This window comes from Numida meleagris, chromosome 19 (genome assembly GCF_002078875.1).
Source record: "Numida meleagris isolate 19003 breed g44 Domestic line chromosome 19, NumMel1.0, whole genome shotgun sequence".
In the NCBI taxonomy this organism is placed as follows: Eukaryota; Metazoa; Chordata; class Aves; order Galliformes; family Numididae; genus Numida; species Numida meleagris.
Genome location: NC_034427.1, coordinates 2,972,156 through 2,991,939, shown reverse-complemented (window position 1 = coordinate 2,991,939; position 19,784 = coordinate 2,972,156). Strand labels below are relative to the sequence as shown.

The following is a 19,784-nucleotide window of genomic DNA, read 5'->3' as shown; positions in this document are numbered from 1 at the left end:
AGGATGGCAGTCTCTGCTAGAATTTGACAAATTGCTCTGAGGATCGGCACTCAGGGAAGAGTGGGGCAAGTTAAAGGCTGCAATAATTTAAAAAATGACTGTGTTCAGATATGTCCCTTTTCTGGGAATTTCGATCTTTGAGGAGACCTCAAAGTAGAAACACTGCCAGCTCCAAAAAGAGTAACAAAGCCAAGAACTTAAGAGGCTCCTCTTTTGCAAACACAGCTAACAGTAAGGAAGTGGAGAGAAGCAGAAAAGTGAGCTGCTAAGCTTCCATTGACATTTGACTGCCCTGTGCTTCGTTCATACCAGAGAGCAAAACTGTTTAAAAATGAATGTGTGACATTCTACAACCCGCACCTTGAAAAAATATCACACAAATCCCCAGCACCAGCAAGGAACTTTGCTTACACGGCTTCCGCAGATAAGAAAATAAAACAAAATAAAAGGGAGAAAAACAGATTACTGTAAGTAGGAGCTTCGGTTTTCTCTTTTTCCCCTTAAATGAAAGAAAAAAAAAATCCTAACAACTAAGTCATTTTGCAAAGAGGTTTTTCTTCACTGACATGACATGCTTACGGTAAGTACTCCCCATCTTTTAAACTTCATTAGGCTCTTAAAAGGATATTGCTTGCAACAGGTTTTATTTATTCACAGCACTTCTCAGTGGCATTTACGGGCAGGTTCCGGCACACAGCTGAGCCCCAGCCCTCCTGCAGTGGGGCAGCTGGGCCAGCCACATCTGTTGGCATGGAAGGCTCAAAGAGAACTAAAGCCTTATGCCCATCTCAGTGCGGAGCGGCTATCTTAAGGCAAGCTGCAGAATCTGGACCAAGCGAGCAAAAATTTGTGGAGAAATGTCCAATGTCTGCTGGAAACTTATGAACAAATGCATCTCTCTCATCTGCTTAGCCAGTTGAGGTTCAGCCTTGCGTGGTTCGTGCTTTCAATTCCAGCCCACAGCTATTCCAATTGGAGACATAATTATAGAGTGCATACTTAGATCTCACAAAATCTCCATGATATCCACTTCTGTAGATAAAGATGCAAACAGAGGAACCGGCCTTGAACGCTGAAGCAAAAAGCTGGCGTTTAATGATGTTAAAAGCTTTGCTTCCAGCACACAGCGATGCTAGCACAGCCAGATTTATTAACCATGAGCCCCCTTGTTTTGTGCTGCGGTCCCTGAGGTAACAACAATAGTTTGGGAGCGTATTAACCCTGCTATGCGGTTATTTTAATCCTTTAGATTTGCTAATCATACATGGCTATGTGAATTCTTTGGCAACAGGAATTAAAATTTCTCAGTGGGAAGCACTAATCCAAAATGCACAGGTCCTTAATAACAAGCACTCTGGACTGCTGGGGTGAGCCATTACACACTACCACTACTGATGTTTAAAAATAGCGAGTCAAAAAGGGTGACTTCCTTATTAAATCCAGATTAAAATATTTGCGGCCGTAATTACCCCTAAGCCCCATTGCTTGGTTTCTTTTCAGAAATGCCAACAAGCTACAAAGAGCTGGCGAGCTCCCTTCTCTTCCAGTAGGCAATACCATTTCTGCGCGTTCTGCGCAGGGACAAAATCACCCCAAACCCAAGCCCGTGAGTCCCCAGAGGCCTGCTTACAAAAGCCCTATGGCAAAGCAGTTCTACCTGGTCCTGTAGAAGACAGAGAGGCCCCTAAAACATTGGCTTGAATGCCTAAAAAGAAAAGGTGAGATGAGTTTAAGGTTCTCGACCTACGAGCCGCAGGCGGCAGCCTCCTGCGCAGGCTGCTCACCAGCGGAGGCTGCTGCAAGCGCAGGGGGAGCGCGCGGGAGGAGCCACACAGAGAAGTGTTGGGCATCCGACAGCGCTACGATTTGCTTTCAACACGGTGCGATCGGTTCCCACCTTTCTCCCTCTCTCTTGCAAGGATGTAAAAATTCTTCATCTAAATTTAGAGGGAAAAGGAAGACAGAGCTCTTTTGAGGATTTCAGAGCTAAGCTTGCCAGACACATCAAGGGGCTGTTGGCTTCTAAATGTGCCTTTTCTGTCTCAGTTACGTGTCTGGATAGAGTGGCAGCACAGGACTAAGCCTATTTGGTCCTCGCCATCTTTATAATTCATAGAAAGGATTATAAAATCAAATGACTAGCACTTTCTAGAACGTCAGGGATGCAAGTTAAACCCACGGCAAGGTAGGGGTTTATTTGCCAGCATGTCAAAATGCCTTTGGAATTGGAAAAGCATTTATCTGAAAACGCTGTTTCCAAAAATAGGGCACTTGAAGAGATCTCTGTGAATCACTGACAAGCTGCATCAGTGACACGGCTCCCGCTCTCCGTGCTGACCAGCTCCCCCCAAACACAACAATGGCAACATCCCGAGGAAACTGCTATCAGTGCATTAGTGTCAATCACGGGCCGGCTGCAGGCTGCCTCCGGCGTGCAACCAGCACGGGCTGTCACCAGGCACCGAGAAGACACTTTCTGTCTCATGCATTATGCAGTTGAAAAGGGGAAGAAATAAAGGACTGGGCAGATACTTGGAAGAAGAGTCTGATACAATCAACATAGGGTGAAGAGACGGAAATGTCAAAATGTGAATGAGGCGATATTAGCGGCGGTTTTACATTTAAGCGTGAGGAGAACGTGCCAGGAAGAAAACGAGAATCCATGGATGGGGTTTACCGGGTTGCCCTTTTCAGTTCAAGAGGATTCGTAAATGAAGAGATGATGTTTATGGGCACAATACACACACAGGAGTGATGAGACAGAAAGATGCTCAAAGCAGAACAAACGGAATGAAAGCAGCTGCATAATCAGGCAGTTGAAGCTAACCCAGCTAAAGCAAGGACAAGAGCTGTTAGCAGTGAACCCGAACTAAGTGCAAATTCAGAAAAAAATATGAGAGAGATTTGGTTTAGCTATTTTTGAAACTTCTGCTCATCAGAGAATATAAAATGCTGAAACGCTAAATTAAAATTGAGGGACTTCCAGTTTAACAATCCGGGAATACAAATTTAGTATCAAGCAAAAAGCATCCACTACCACGAGCGCTAATCAGAAACCTCAAGGAATATTTTCAGCTCAAAGTATTCATAGGATCAGATTCCAGTTTTGCAAAGGCTTGGGTAAACTTCAAGGATTATATTTTTAAAAGCAGCTCTTCTTTAAATTTTTATATCAATTTTACATGCATGAATGTTAAATCTGTAACTGCCACTCCTAAAAAGCTCTTGTACACGTACGTTGACAGATTTAATTTTAGATGTTTCACAAGGATGGATTATATATACTATAGTGCAGATTTGCATGCACAGGTAATTTAGACATTAGGTATAGATCATGTAACTTAAACATGAAATTTCCTCCTACAGACGAAAATTGCATATTGCCCTCATCTCCAATAAGCAATTTAAGAAAGCTACAAAACACAATTCCTAGTAGATATTTGTGCGCAGCAGCCTGCTAGGAGTACACACGTTATTTAATACAAAATCTGCACAAAGTAAGGCAGAGATAACCATGCCAACACCCTACCGGGAGCACTGGGGAGCCAGCAGATCTATGGAAAGGGATCTTCGCTCCCTAGCTCTGTAGTAGGTCATAAGCTCAACTTGAAGGAGCAGTCCCATGTTCGTGCAAAAAGATGGTGGGGATTACAGAAGGCTCTGCAGCCTGCAGGACACGGGTAATCCTTGTGCTCTGAGCGGTGATAAAGGCTCTGCTGTGGTATAGCATCCAGTTCTGCACTTCAAAAGGATGTGCACCAAAGGGACAAACACCAAAGGAGAACAAGAAAGGCTAATCTGGAAAACACCATCTACAAGCAAAGGCCAAAAGATGTATGGCTCTTTCACCTAGAGCAAAGACAAAGAAATAGAACGAACATCTTCAAACCTAGGAGAGGATACCACAGGGAAGCTCTTCCCCTGGTTCACAGCACTGGGAGAAAAGTAATGGGGCTAAATGTCAGGAAGGGCAGTTCACTTGAGACTTTGGGAAACCTGAACACAGCACGGGCTGCCCATCGCTCACGTGTTCTCTGAGATGTCCCCGGAGGTCGCAGCCCCATGGGCTGCTGGAGCTAAAGCAGTGCAGCCTTCTGCAGCCTGGCAGGTGGCTTCTCCTCCCCAGCCCAGCACCCTGCACTGCGATCTCCATCCCTAAAACAGCATCCCCTAACCAGAGCTGAGGTGCAGCCTCCTGCCTTAAGTGTAGCTCACTGGTTCCCACAGCTTTCCCCTGCACTTACTGACCAGCAGGGACAGTGCAGCCAAACTCAGGGAAGGTTTATTGCTGAAGCAGAAGGCAATCCCCCAAAGAAGAGGCTGTGTGAGGAGCAAGGGCCCAGCTGCACCACTGCTGCTTACAGAGCAAGTACTGCCCAGCATGAGGAAAGTGCTGCAACGTAGGCACAGGGCAAAGGATGCTCTGAACGTTTTTAACTCTGTATATACAAACTCACCATTAGGAAAATGTAGGGATAAGCTCTCTAAGCTTTACTTGAGCAAATCAATCCCTTTTTGTGAAGTAAATTTGGTCACAACAATATCAATTTTGGACGAGGCAGGTACACATAAGAGCCGTGAGTCACAGAACATACCAGTCCAAACTGTGGGCAAAGCACGGCCCTCTGCAAAGCTGAGGTTTGCACTCACCTAGCAGACATGTTCTAAACAAGCTCTCACATACTTTCTCATTTTTCTTGTTAAATTTGCTTTAATTAAACTGGCATAGCCACTGATTTATGACTCTGTTCTTCCAGTATCTAATGAGAAAAACTGTTTCTTCTGAACATTCTGATTTGGCAAGCTGAGCCGTGCAGGCAGATCCCACCATCACTGGAAATATATGAAATATAGGCACGTCGTTATTATTTATACAGAAGTACACCTATAAATAAAGTTGTTTTATTTCTTTTCAAATGTCCCACATGTGGCAGAAATAAATTCAGCACAAATTCTGTTAGTTCAGAAAATGCAAGTATACATTCAGCTCTACGTTTGGGATAGAATTCTCTTCTATGAAGAGAAGCTCCTAGCTGAAACCACCGCAATTAAAGTTTGCTTTGAATCACAGTGGGAGCTGAAGAGGTTTCATGCAGTGCAATAGGGTCCTCACTACTCTGGCTGGATCAGGGACAAAGGGAAGTAATGCTCTGGCCACTGAGTGCTCTCCTATAAATAACATCAACAGTGCAGCTAGCACATACATGGATCTCATTTCCAGAAACACTTCTCTGGTCTAACAGCACTCTTGATTAAATCCCAGCAACCATCACCCAGCGCAGCAGAAGGGAAAAACAACAACAGCAAACAAACCCCAACCAAACAAAAACCAAAGCCATTTAAAAAGCAAACACAAAAACTCACGAAAGGTAAAACACTTCCACTTCTTTTTTTTTTTTTTTCCTGGTGAGGAAATAACAAAGCCTCAAGAAGGCTTGTTGCAGGGGAAAACACTGTGAGAAAAGAGGTGTCTGTCATTAAATGCAAAATCCCCTTTAAAGCAGCTGTAATGCCAGCCATGTTTTACAGCTTCATCTAAGAAAAGAAACAAAAACTTCCAGAGGTGGATGGGTTGTTATCTTACACAGTACACCGGATCTTACAATGCATTAAACTTGCATGCAATGTGTCAGAGCTGGCAATTCTACAGAAAACTTAGGCAACGCTTGTACTGATACAAATACAGAGCATTTCAGAGCACTCCTTTGGAAAGGCTCGTGCCTCACTGAGGTGACAGGGCTGCCGTGAGCACACCTGGTCCAGAACTCACAATCCTGCATCCTTCTCACCCATCACGAAACCACGAGGACTTAGCTCGCAGCACTGGTACAGCGGCTTCTGTTCAAGGACCTTCCTCTGCAACTGACTTCTAAGGAGGGGTAAAGTGAAGCACACAAAAAGCTGTCATCCTACTTGACAGGTGAGGAGTAGAGCCTTGCTGGGTTGGTACCCCACTGTATGTGTGCTAAAGATCTTCATGGCCTTCTCTTTCAACCACAATAATATCTGTTCCCACGTGTTGCAGGAAGCTTATAAATGAAGTATTGCCCTACAAAAACCCCATAGCTATTTACCCAACGAGCACAAAATAGCTCAGAGGAGCTTCTTGCACATGAATATTTGGACTGGTTTCACCACAGCTGCAGGTAGGTATCCATCTTGCCAGGATCAGATTTTATGGTCCTGGAGAGCAACAGCACAGTCTGAAGGCAGAACTCAGCCTAAAAACCACCACAACCCTTATGGCCCATGTCTGCAAGAATCAGATAGTTACTCATGATATAAATCTCAGTGGCTTTCATTGGTATATCCCATTAAGAATAAGAGTTAAGTTCAGAGGTTTCAGTCCCTAAGAAGAAGAAATGCCAGTACAGCAGATGACAAAAAGTTAAAAGGAATTATCAGTAAGCAAATGAGAGTTACTCAAGGAAGCACAACTTTGAAGCCCAGAAACTGAAACTAAAACTAGAACAATGGAGTCCGTGTGGTTGTATTTAAAGGTGTGCCAGCAGATCTATTTGAGAACGTGCTTTTCAATACTGTTAACTCAATTCAATTTTGCTTCAGGACTAAAACATTCATTCAAGATCATAGCATGGAAACCAATTTTATTTTAAAAATCTATATGTATACATATTGCTGCTCTTATTTTCACAAGTCAAATAAACTGCAATCAAACCTCTCTGTTCATAAGAGGCTGTAGTGATTTCTATTAGCTTTGGCTAACAATTACACAATCTTTAGCAATTTAAGATTTTCACCTGCAATCATAATAAAACATCCTATTTCAAGTGACATTTGAAACATGAAGCTCAATAAAACTTCCTTATATGCTCCTTGATGGATTCTCCTGCTCTCTTCCCACACTTGATGGAAGGTCCCTCACCCCCTGACAGCTGTTCAGGAGACCAATAAAGAGCTTGGTTTTGCCAGATTGGAGCCAACTGTCAATCTGAAACCAAATGCTGCCATGCACAACCTGATGCTGGAAGCGTTCATTGTGCAATGACTAACTGTGTGTTACCTCTACCACTGAGATGTTCCAGCTAACAGAGATCATGATTGATGTGGTACCTAGGACAGCATAAGCTCTGAGCTAAGAACAAGCTCTCTGTTTGTTTAGGGTGCAGTAGAGTTCTATGATTTCTGCATCCTGTCCTCAAATCCCCATTCAGTGCTACTGTGGGTTGCTACAAACACTTAAGCTTGCCTGGTGACACCTCTGGCTCTCTTCTACTGTGATTTGCTGCATGGTGCACAACTGCTTTATTACATCTCTGCAGCCCATCACCACTTGTTTCTACTACTGCTGAAGTTCACTGCAACCTCAGGCTTTGGTGACCTGCACAGGTTTGTCTCTTCACTTTTCTTGAGTCACTCTCCTGTTCCCCAAGAAGAAAAGTACTAGTACACTGAACCACAGAAGCCACTGAGAGACAGCAAACAGACTGCTTAATAATACCCTTATTTTCCCTGTAACAGAATAATCCTAGGTGACTACTTAAACAAACACTGTGGTGCAGTTGTAAAAATAGGTCATATAGGGCTCAGAAGTTGACTTATGCTTTTAAACGCACAAATCTCAAAATACCATAAAAGTAGGGAACATTCTGACCACATGCGGCCTGCAGGAAGAAGATGAAATCATACGGGTAAAATAGGGACTGCATTTTTCAGGCAATGGTGCTAACTGGCTGCAATGTAACAAGAGCAGTAAAGCAGTGAAGATGGAACTGTTCTGATGTTCAGGGAAATGCACTGAAGAAGAAAGGTTGTAGCAATAAATGCAACTAGTTGGCAGCATCTACATGCTAAAACTGTCCCTGACTTTAAGCAAAGCTTCTCTTCAAGTCTTTCTGTTTGTGGTCAAATTCTGTTCTTGGTGAATTAGTGTGGAGCCTAGAGAAAATGGAGTTATCTCCCACTTACAATTATTTAACTGGGTAAAGTCAAGTCTCAACACGGCATCTTCTGGTTTCTTACAAACTTAGCAAGTCGTGGAGGTTTTTCTACCAATTATTTTCTGATAGGTCATCAAGAAGCAAAATCACTCAACAGGTGAACAGGGATCCTACTCTTAAATTCCCTGCCCCTCCTTTCCCCTTTTGCTCTTAGGATGTAAATCAAACTCTCATGGAAAAGAAGTCAACTTCCACCAAAACGCAGAACTTAAATACATTCATTTCACTGACTTACTGAACATCTTTCAGATGTGTCCACAGGACAAAGTCACAAGATCAAGACAGGTGAACAGTAGGAACAGGCAAAGGAGGAGGGCGGCAGGCTAGGAGGAACTAGCAAAGCAGACATGGCCCTTTCAACTCTTTTGTTTACATCAGAGCCCTCAAAGTCGGGCAGGCTGCTGCTTGTGAGGGCAATAAATACGGCTGCTGGCTGGGAGAGAAGGAGAGGAGACCTGCTTCTCTCGGCAGTAAATGTCTTCTCCAACTCCTCCAGCTATCTGGTGACAGCAAAGGCATTCGGGCTCTGTACTTCAAGACTCCTTCTTCAGATCACTCATTCAGTCCTCACCTCCTCCTGATCCTCAGACACGTGTTTTCATGGTCGAACCAGCTTGGCCCTGATTACTTCCCAGCCCCTCCATCTTTAGACACCAGACGGCCCCAGAAAGTTCTGGTGTGCAAAGCATTTTCAAGAGCCTTAACTGCCCTAATTATGCAGCGTTGTCATTAGGTCGGGATAGGTGATTTAGGTCTGAAAATCTGAATTGTTTCATCATCTGCAGGCCTGAACTGACACTCAGAACCTGGCAGCTCCACAGACTGGGATATTTGTGGAGACAATCTCAAGTCCTCATTGCCAGAAACCTTATGATTTTAAAATGCTTATACCAGGCTTGAGAAATTCCCAACATCGACTTTGGGGTGTGAATTTCCCGGCAGTCTGGCTAAGTATAGTGGACAGTTTAAAAAAGTGCAGTTGTTCTGTATTTATCCATGAACATTTGAAGAACTATAAATCATAACGATCTATGATCCATGGACATTTACGTGTTGGCAGGCATAGTTACAGCTGAAATGGTGAAACAGGGAAAATATATAAATGTGAAAGAGAAAATAAAACACAAGCTACTGGAAAGACATGACTGAACACAATGGTTAAAAAAAGTGGTAACAAAAGAATAGAACAAAGCACAAAATTATCACAGTAAGCGTGCTCAAGAAGCACCATCCCCAGCTAGTTACTTACAAGTAATAGGAGTAGGAGTATGCATTTCTTCTAAATATGGACAGCCAGCCAGACGAACAAAATATCCAAATGGAGAAAAAGAAAGAAAAACACATAATTAGATTTATATGAACTCAATGCTATTTTTGAAAATACTAAGTATTTGTGCTACCACTGGTACTGAGCTACTTTCCTCCAGCACTGCTGTCAGGAGCTGTATTGTTCACAGGGAATGGATACTGAGCTGGAGACAGAACACACAAGTGTGTTTTCACTTCTGCTACATCACCACGAATAAATCCCTTCACCGATTTCTTCCTCAACCTGACCATGCCAGCAACATGGACTTTGAGACTTACCTTGGCCTGTGAAGTGCTTTGAGATTTTTGGAATGGGAAGGATTATGTAAGAGCTATCCATATGAATGACAACAAGTAGGAAAGCGGCAGTGCAAAAACATCTCAATTTCAGAATATTTAGACAATGAACAAATTGTGCAATGACAAATCAAGCTTCATCAAACTCTAAAATGCAAATAGTTCATTAACGATTCAAGCATCACTACATATTTATAGATGATCACTGGGGGTATGTATTAGCTTTCTGCGTCAGAGTGATTAAGCTTTTTCTGTTCATTTTTCTACAAAGAACGTTTTGATACAGCGAGACAAAATGAGTCCTGGGAATCAGACATAACTTAAGAGGTGATGTCATCCCTTTATAACTGGAGAAGAACTTAGAAAATGCTGTCGTGCAACAGGTGCAGTGCATGCTAGTACAGACTAATGGCAAGGCAGCATCAGAAGTGGTTATCAGGGTCAAGACAGGGAAAAACAACGAAACACAAAACGCGACCCTTTACACAATTTTAAAGTCCCAGAAGATACTACGAATACTAGGAAGTATTTTAAGACTAACTGTAAAAATTGATCTCAATTATGGATCACAAAAAACATGACTTGATCCTAGAATGTACAACACAACCTGAAGATCCTGCATGTCATCTATCTGCAGTAAGGAAACAGAAGGTACTGGGGTCCCTGAACATCCAAATATCCTTATACTGATGCTATCCTACAGCTTGGGTATGCTCTGCTCAAGAGACTCTTGAGTTTTATTTCATTAGTTTAAGGTAACAACCTAAATCCTAATCCAGAATAAAGAGCTGGAGTTTCGTAGAAGGAACTAGTCCTAGACCCCACATAGCCCTAAATCTCCTTTTTTTGCTACCAACAGCACTTTAAAGAACTTATTTACAGTGCACCCGTGACAGGCTGTCTGATCCAATTTACTCAGTCTTACACTTAAAGGGTTCAGTAGGGGCTTTGTCTGCTCAAATGCACAAGCCTGAAAAGTCACATTCTTTACTCCAGGGAAATGCAAGTCACGATTACTGGGGAGTTAAAGCTGTCCAGATGAAATCAGAATTGACCAGGACCTAATCCTTCTGGGGTGCAAAGTCAAAGGGTATTTCCTCCAGAAAAAGGGTTTGCAAATGCCTCGGTTTTCTTGTTTCAGTACGTTTTTACTAACCGGTCCTAGATTCTCTCTTCCACAAATACGTTTAACCTACATTAAGTACAAATGAATAAACGCTTTATAGCATTAGTAATATCTTGATACAACAAAAATCAGGTACTTCAAGGTATTCTGTATCTAGCTGTTCATGACAGAAAGCAATGCATGCAGGCAAATGACCACCAGCTCGCATGCTGTAAATTAAGAAGCTAAAACGAATTGCAATTTATAAATGATGACACTGGAGCTGCAGAAACATCACTGACGTAGCTAGTAGGTCCCCAAAACCAGGAAAATGTTTCATTTTAAATGCTGTAGGACAGTCATATTTACAAAGAACTTTATATACACAAACAGATTTTCAACACAGATGATCTGCCTAATCCTAATGCCCAACCCGTTTCCTCCTCGCAGCGCTTCCTCCTCTCCTAACCCCTCTCCTTCCAGGGCTCTGTGCTGCTCAGCTTCAGCCAGGAAACCCACGGCTGTGTCTGTTACCAGTGAACTACAAAGTCCTGCACTGTGAACAAGCATCACTGTGATATTTTCCAGCTCCATTTGAAGAGAATGCCCTAAATGTATCTAATTATTTTTCTGCATTGTTGCCTCGCAAGAAAACTGTCTTGCACACAGAGTTGTTAGCCTTTGTGAACTGAAAAGGGGATCTCTTTCAAAGTAAGGTTAATGCAAAAATCAAATGCCAGAGCTTAAGTTTCTAACATTTCTCCTTGTAAAACAGAAAGAGAACAAAGCTGCTGTTCAGCTGCTCTCTCAGACAAGCTTTCAGCTGTGCCCCTCCAGAACTCCGCATTTATCTGTGGTCCAAAGCAGCCTTTACCTTTATCAAATCTGCTCCCACTCCACACTGGTTTACAAACAAAACGAGCCCAACAGCCTTCAGCTCATCTTCGGGGAGCACTCGTCCAGGTGCAGCCACACGCCTCGCTGTGATGGGAGGGGTGCTGCCCTGGGACAGCAGAGCTGCCACAAGCAGCAGCTCAGCCAGGTGCACAGACCTGGAGAGCGCACGCCTCCAGAACCTCTCTGTGCACTGACAGCCTCTAAAAGGGAAAAGGTTTTAAAGTGGATGAGCCAGATTATTTCTTACAACAGTGCATATTCCAGTGGGTAAGTTAGCAAGTGACAGCAAGCTGGCAAAGAGATGCTGCCTGCTGACTCTGCCTGTCTGCATTCAGAACAGAGAAGCGTGGGGCTCATAAGGGAACCTTCACCTCTCTTACTGAGCTGCTGGCAGACTGCACCACAGCAGTGACTGTCCTCAGGTAATGAATTCCTGGTCATCATGAACAATCGTGTCTTTTCTGCCCAGCAATATACGTGATTAACAACAATAACACATTGTGGGACAGAAATGAAAGATGTTATCAGCTTCTAATAGCTTGTGAAACACACCAGGATGTTCAGAGGTAGCGTTACTCTGTACGTCGTGACGGGTTTCTTTCCAAGTTTCACCTTTCAGGCTGTAAGCACAAGCTTTTCCTAAAGAACATTTAGAAGGGAGCAGCAATGGATGGCAGCTGGACATCAAACAAACCAGAAACCCAGGTCAATTCTTCTTGAAGCTCTTTTTCTGTTTGTTTAATTGGAGGTATTTGATTTTTTTTGCTTAGGAACTGAGAAGCTGCAGGGAGGCTGGAATCAGAGACAGCTGCACCGTTCGGGCTTCACACTGAACAAATGTGCAGTAGCATGGCTACAAAATGCATACACGTTTGTCTGCAAAGCCTGACGTGTTTCCACACACCAAAAAATGGACTCAGGATCTAGATTGTCAACCCTCATCTGAGCCAACAGGAATTCACAGCACTCGGTACACATGTGATCAGTTTTGCAGAATCCCATGATTTGGAAAAGCCACTCAAACATCATGGAGCCTGACCTCTGGGCAAACCAGTTTCACCTACAGCACGTCCCTCATGGCTTCGTCCAAGGCAAATTTCTGAATTTCTCAAAGGAAGGAGATTCTCCACCTTCCAGCCCCTTTTGATAACTCTCCTCTAGGCTGCCCTGGCTTGTCAGCACCGTTGTTGTGCTGAGATTCTGCAGAAACTGGACACTGAATAAACATGTGCCTCAACCTGCCGGCTACCCTCCCGCTAGCACTGCATGCAGTGAGCTGCCTCCAAGGGCACACTGCTCGCTTGCGTTCCACTCCTCCTCCAAGACCTCCAGCCTCCTTTCTGCAGACCTGCAGGGAGGATGGGGTTACTCCATCCCACGGTGCAGGACTTTGCTAAACTTCAGAAGGTTCCCACAGCCCGTTTCTCCAGCCTCCCGAGGTCCTTTGCAATCCCAGCCCTCCACTCCACATCTGTAGCACGAATTCAGCGCATTTGCATGTGCCCTCTGCCTCATTATAGAGGAGATCATCTCTAGGTTTAACTGCTCCTCCTGTTTTTGTGTGACTAAAGCATGTGACTGTCACTGAGACAAAGAGATCTCAAAAGAACAGTTTTGCTTTGCCAAGTCTCACTCCTTACAGCAGACCACGAGGAATCTTCAAGGTTCTCACAGGTCCTACCGCCTGCTCCCTAGGCCAGGAGCTGCCAGGCTGGCTACTGCACATCTCATTTAGAATCCAATTACTGATGAAAAGCAGAGCTCGCTTTAGAAATGCAACTGGTAAAGATACACACCAAACACATCCTCTGCTTAAGAAAATCTCTAAGTGGTTTGCTGAATCAGTGTATTACACTGAAAATGAGCAGCTCTTCAAACAGTAGCAGCTACAATGGCCTTCTTCAAAGCAGAAGTGCAAATGGTGCACAGAAAATTACATAAAATGAACTGTTTGAACAAATGTTATTATCAGACATGATTTTTTTTTTTAAGTTTCATCCCCCTATAAACTAAATCTAATTCTTGCAAAGACTTCTAACCCTCTGCAACATTTTCATCTTCTGTTCTTTCTCTTAGATCATTAACTCTCTGGAGTAACAACCATTCTTCTGTTGCTCATGAAATATCTGGCAGAACAGCCATCTCTTCTGTGACCACAACTTCTAAGTAGTATTATATAAATATATATTCACTGCTGCCCCCGGTAACACAAATGGAATGATTTATGTCTGCCAGCTTTATTGCTTTATTGAAACAGCAGCATTCTAGCCAGGAGGTCCAAGATGTAAGCAAAGCAGAAACTTACCTTCTCTTGATGGTAAGCATTGCTCCTAAGAGAATAATAACAAACATCAGAAGCCCAGCTATAACTCCAGCCATTTTCACTGTGCTGTCAACTTGCTTTTCTGGTTCCACTGCATTGGAATTCTGGGTGGAAGCTCCTTAAAAGATGGAGGGAAAGGAGGGAGAAGATAAAGAGAGAACTTGTAGAAAAATCTTGCAATGATCCAGTTTTCATATTCATTTGAAAGCCTAAAAACATATTTGCAATTATATTGCTCCAGGCCATTTCATTTAACTTTCTGCCTTAAGTAATGGCTACTGCCAGAAATTTCAGAGCAGTAGTAGGGTGTAAAATCCCAGTGTAATGCAACTGACTAATATTTTGCAATATTATGCTGTATTCAGGAATTTAATGTTCTGATGCATTCAGCACACACCCAGAAGCAGGAGGATTAATAGCAGTTATAATTTTCACCCCAAGCAGCTTAAGTGAAGGTGCAAGCCTTACTCATCAAAATGGTGAATACAGAAGTTTGCAGTTACATATCCCATAATACCACGAGCAGAAACTTATTTTTTTTCTCAAATCAAAACAGATTTGTATTTCTCACTATTCGGAAGGCCTGGCTTCTGTAAACACACAATTACAGTCACACGTAACAAGCATTAATCCAACCCACAGCCCCCTCCACATCACCTAATGTATTCCATGCATGAGTTCTCCTGTGGCTCAGGCAAGGAAACCTTTTTAAACAGCACATCCTACACACCTAAAAATGACATTTACAAACATTACTTGCAAAGCATTTCTTCTTTTACTTAATTCTTATAATCTGACTTCAAGAGTCTTTAGCCCTGCAATAACGTAGTGTGCACTACATAGCTTAGCTTTGCCAGTGTTGTCACTTGCTGCACAGAATTTTGTCCAGATAAAACTTACAGCACAGAGCTCGATTTTGAAAGCCCTGCGAGATTTGAGTTGCGGATAATCTGAATACTAAATCAGCCTATTCTCATTATATTCCTAATCTATGTAACTACTACTAAAAATAACACATCTGCGTTTGGTGGAGGTAAATGAATTCACGTTCCGTGAGACCGCAATCTTATCTCAGGCTTCACCTCTGCTGCTGGCATCAGGCAGGTGTTCCCCTGCAGTTCAGACATGGAACAGGCAATAAGAGGTGAAAACAGTGCTGCCATGGGAAGACAGTAACGCTTTGCTCTTTTCACAACTCCGTTGCTGACCTCCTGCAAAAGCTGAACCATGCAGCAGTTGCTCGTGGCAAGGATATTCAATTGAGCCCATACATTGGCGAGACAGGAGAAAGCCTCACTGCGTTACTCTCCTGCCCTTTTTGCCACTCGTTAATGTGTGCAAGGTCTGAAAGATCTCTGCCTGCAAAGATGAGTCCCAGTGGTGACCACGATCACGTCATGTCATGCAGGCTTTCTAGTATGCTCTGAGTAGGGCCTAAGCCGATGGACCTCCCGGGACGAGGATCAGATCTTGAATAAAGTATTATACGCTCCTCTCATCTTATCTTGAAGGGTAAATACAGAACAATGAGACAAAAAATGCAAAACAAGAAAACTCACCACATGCAGTGATAAAGGTATGATCTCAGCTTTCCTAAAGCTAAGCTGTTAATCTAGTTTGCCACAGGAAAATCCAATATTTACCAAGCAAAAACGTTCTTTGCTGTTTGAAGCACACATGTAATTTTCAGCTTTCTGTCCCTGACAATTGCACCGCTCTGCTGCGTCCACCAATTTTCCCATTCACTTAAGAGCTCAGCAGTAACTTCTGTGTACATATCTAAAATACACTGAAGGGACTCCTGAGCACGGAAATAAAATAGCATATCAGCTGCATATTACCATCATTGTTTGACAACATCTCTTAGAACAAATCTGTCCAAAAAGCGAGCTCTATGTCATCACGCAGGCAGTCCTGACACTATTGTATAACAAAATAAATGGTAAAGGTACAATTTTACCTTGGAAATGGCTGAAACTCTGTTTGCTTGATGTGCAAATAAGTAGCATTCCAAATTACCCTTCACTTGTGTCGCAGTTACTCCTATGACCCTAAATGATAGGTGCTGGAGAATCGCTTTCAGCCACAAATGGCACGGTCAGACCCTCCCATGTTTGTTCCATCTGAATGCCCTCACGAATTGTGAGCCACATTAAAAAAAAAAGAATCAGAATGTGCTGTCAGCTCCATCCTCTAATTCCCTCGATTGGTTTGATTCTGCCAGGCTGTTGCTTATTACTACAGGCAATGTGTGCTGAGTGTATTTTCATTTGATATTTCTCTTCCCATTGTAGACTAGTGGAGTTCTAGAAAGAGACTAAAGCCTCATTATCCATCCTGACACCTACACGCTGTAGTGACTGATTCACTCGAATCTTCTGTGCAACTCTTCCTATCTGTCTTGGCAAAGGCCAACGATTCCTTTAGGCTACTAGTCCAACCATTTGGAAGTTGTCTTAGCTCATAGCGTCGAGGAACTGATAATATGACAGTGTCAGTGATTTCCTGAGCCTCACATTCTTAAATCTTTGCAATGAAGCAATCCTACAGAAGTGCACTGTTTTCCTGCCACTCCAGTGTAATTTTCCTGTAGATGCCTAAACCTGCTATGGTTGCACCATCGCCAGCTGGAGGCAAGGACAACACGTCTGTCCTGGGAGCAGGAGGTCCATGCGCTGTGACGCAGTTGCAGAAGATGACTTCTGCTGCTCCTGAAGGCAACAGTTCAGAATTCAGTTCTGCTTCTCTCTTTCACGGGCATACATGCAGACCTGAAATCTTCTGAGCACAGAAGCCCATAAAAACTGCTTGTGTGGCTGTTCCATTTCATAAAAATATCTTTAAATACACTTTTTCTTCTGAAAAACAATGTTTATATACTGTTTTCATCAAAAGAGAAAAAAACAACAACTATAACCAGTTTCTAGCAGTGACTTCCACCACATTTCCGAGGATAAATTGTTCCTCGTAACTGCAGCTTGGATCCTGGTACAGCAGGGCACAGCACAGGTCACCACTGTTATTGCTGTGTGCATTTCAGTGGCACCCAGAGACCCCCACTGAGAGCAGGACTCCATTACAGTGCACTAACACAAATAGGACAATTTTCTGCCCTAAGCTTACTTTCTTAATAGGGAAGGTAAACGACAGAAGACAGATCCAGAGAAGGCAACACCACAGCTCCCCCGACTCTCTATCTGTGCTTTATCTACTAGACAAGTTACAGCTTTTAGGGATACATGTTTATGTACTTTTTGTACACTTATGTACTGTAAAAAATGCGCTGTCCTAGAAGCTCAAGCAGTGGCACGAATCTGACTTCCACAGGCGCCATCATTCACCCAGCACTCCATTACATGTTCGTATCTGTTTGCAGTCCTTCCCCACTGACCCAACCTGCCCTGTTGTTTCAGCCTTTCAGGATTCCCAGACTGAGATGCAGCACCTTGCAGACACGACACGGCACGAGCCATGTGCTCTTGGGAGATGCTGTTCCCGTGTTACTGCAGAGATCAGAGCAGGGGCAAATGCGTTCTTCACAGTCACTCACTTCGCTGGGCAGGAGGAGCTGGGTTTATGGCTCAGCAAGCAGCGATGGCTTCAGTGATTTGCTCACAGGCACCCGACATCTATCCCAGCCATCCTGCTGTGGGTGCAGAGATTCCTGAATCCCAGACCTCTGCAGTAACTAACTACTGACAAAACAGTTTGGTGCTGAGCCAGATCCTTGGGGCTTTCACAGCCTTCTGACCTCCCCGCTGCTCCAGATCCTCGATAAAGCTGGCACTGCCCTGGTTGGTAACTTAAGGACAGGAATTTTGAAATTCCAAGTGAATCCCAGCAGAGAGGGCTGCCACTTGTATTCCAGGGTTAGATCCACCAGATGGTTTCTTCAGTTGAAAGTGTTTCTGCCCACGAGGAAGAGCTGACATGTTTAGCTGCCCTGAGCTGGGAGATGGCTTGCAAGTGATTCCAACAGGCAGAGTTCAAGTTCTTGAAGAGGAGACAAAGCCTTCCTCAAAATACTGAGAAAGTGAGAAATCTTCCGCTTACCAGCCAGTATTCATTTGTAGCATTATATATTTCTAGACTGATATTCGTATCTACTTTAAATCCTCTAAATGCTCACGCAAGGTAAGTAATAAATGATGCTGTCTCCTTTACAGATCCGGAAAGATGAAGAGGATGCCTCGGGTATCACACAGCAGAGCTGAGCACTGGCATTTTGAGACCGACAGCCTGTGGTGATCCCATCAGAACACAGCACCTCTCACAAAATGGGGGGAGGGAGAAACAGAGACATCTCAGTGAATAATGGCAATCTTACACCTGGCAGTTTAGGGAGTGATGCACCTAAAAATGGGCAGAGCCAGTGCTAGGGATGGAGGGACAACGCAGTCTGGTGAAGACTAGGTTTGGCCTTAAAATTGTAACACCAAAGAATTACTCCTATGGGTAGAAAGTCACTCTTGAAACAAAAACTAATCAGAAAAATTACTCCAAAGTAATAATTAATCCAGAAAAATTAATGAAAAATAATGGGTTAAAAGTCATTAGGAGTTCAAAGGAGCTGCTCAATTAATCAGAGTAATTTCTTTGCAGCATAGAATGGCTAGGCAGTATGCTGAATGTAACAGACCTGCAGGCTGATTTCAAAAGACAATTATTCCCCTATCGCTTGTAAACAGTATTTCCTATTTTTTTTCCCTTTCCTTTCCCAGCACCTCCTTTAGAAGTAGCCTTAAAATATTCAAAGTATCTTTGCATCTAGAATTATTTTCCCCTATATTTTCAGATTATATCTACAGCTCTGAAACTCAATCTTAGATAACCAGACACAAGGACAGACCTCTAACAACAACGCCTCACCTTGGCTCTGTCTTTGGCTGCTGCACTTCAGCAGAAAGGAGCACCACCACCACTCTCACTACACATCACATCACTATGCCAATTTTCCACCCCCAGTTATTGAGGACTGCAAACAGCACAGGATTACTTGCTCTGGCTTAAGAGCACAATGAAACATTCTCATTTCTTTAAAAAAAAGCTCAAAAGGAGTGGAAAGAATGATGAGAGCCAAAAGCTTTCAACCATATTCTTAGTAGAGAGAGCAGCAAAGCAAAGCAGTCCCGGACAGAGAGTCCGAGCAGAATTTATATGAGAGATTATCAGGCACACAGGTTGAATCAGCAGGAGGATGAGGGTAAACAGCAAGGAATCAAGATTAGTGTTACTAAACTGAATGAGAATTAAAAAAATAGCAGTAAGAGAATAATTGATTCTGGAGATTCCAGGTAAATCCACCACAAAGGCTTTTCTTCTCTCCTCCTGTTTTTCTTCCTCTCTCCTCAGAGCAGAAGCACTTAATTTGTGCTAACAGCAGATATACGGCCCCAGGAATGAGAAAGGTTATTACATTTACTTGAAAGAAGAGCTTGGATAAAGAGCAGCCGTTGTGATGTCTACGAGCGATGTGATGGTTCAGAAGGTGAAAGCACATTTCCATTTTAACTCTCCACTTATGCAGAGCTATTTAAAAACTGGCTTTCAATTATAAAAAAAAATGAAAAAAGAGCAAAATTTCTCAAAGTCCCAATTTACAGATGCGACTTAATTTTTGTATGGTCTTACATACGCAGAGCAGAATCAATCTTTTGACTGATACAGGCAAAAGCATTTCAGTGCAGGATGATGGCGTGGATGTAGAAGAGAACTCACACTCTGAATAACAACTAATTAACCTTCACACCAGCCGGTGCCCGTTACTCTGCTCTCCTCGTGGTTATCATTAAAAAACCCACAGCCGGAGCAGCTGCAGAAATTACAAAAGCAGCAAGCAAAGTCCAGAGGTGTGGATATAACGAAGAGTGAAACCAGGCCACCCCCGAGCCCG

General features: G+C 43.2%; 1 protein-coding gene across 9 annotated transcripts in view; it reads right to left on the bottom strand.

Moving 5' to 3' along the window:
• Positions 1-19,784, bottom strand: part of PTPRT (protein tyrosine phosphatase, receptor type T) — a 333,510-nt gene that overhangs the window by 56,039 nt on the left and 257,687 nt on the right. For 4 of the 9 annotated variants that reach the window (XM_021416234.1, XM_021416235.1, XM_021416238.1 and 1 more), the window contains 3 exons: positions 13,874-14,009; positions 9,211-9,276; positions 1,658-1,705 (listed from right to left, as the gene is read on the bottom strand). In XM_021416234.1, coding sequence (XP_021271909.1) covers positions 1,658-1,705; positions 9,211-9,276; positions 13,874-14,009 — 250 coding nt within the window. The remainder of the gene's footprint in view (positions 1-1,657; positions 1,706-9,210; positions 9,277-13,873; positions 14,010-19,784) is intronic. The other 5 variants (XM_021416243.1, XM_021416236.1, XM_021416239.1 and 2 more) reach the window with 3 other exon arrangements.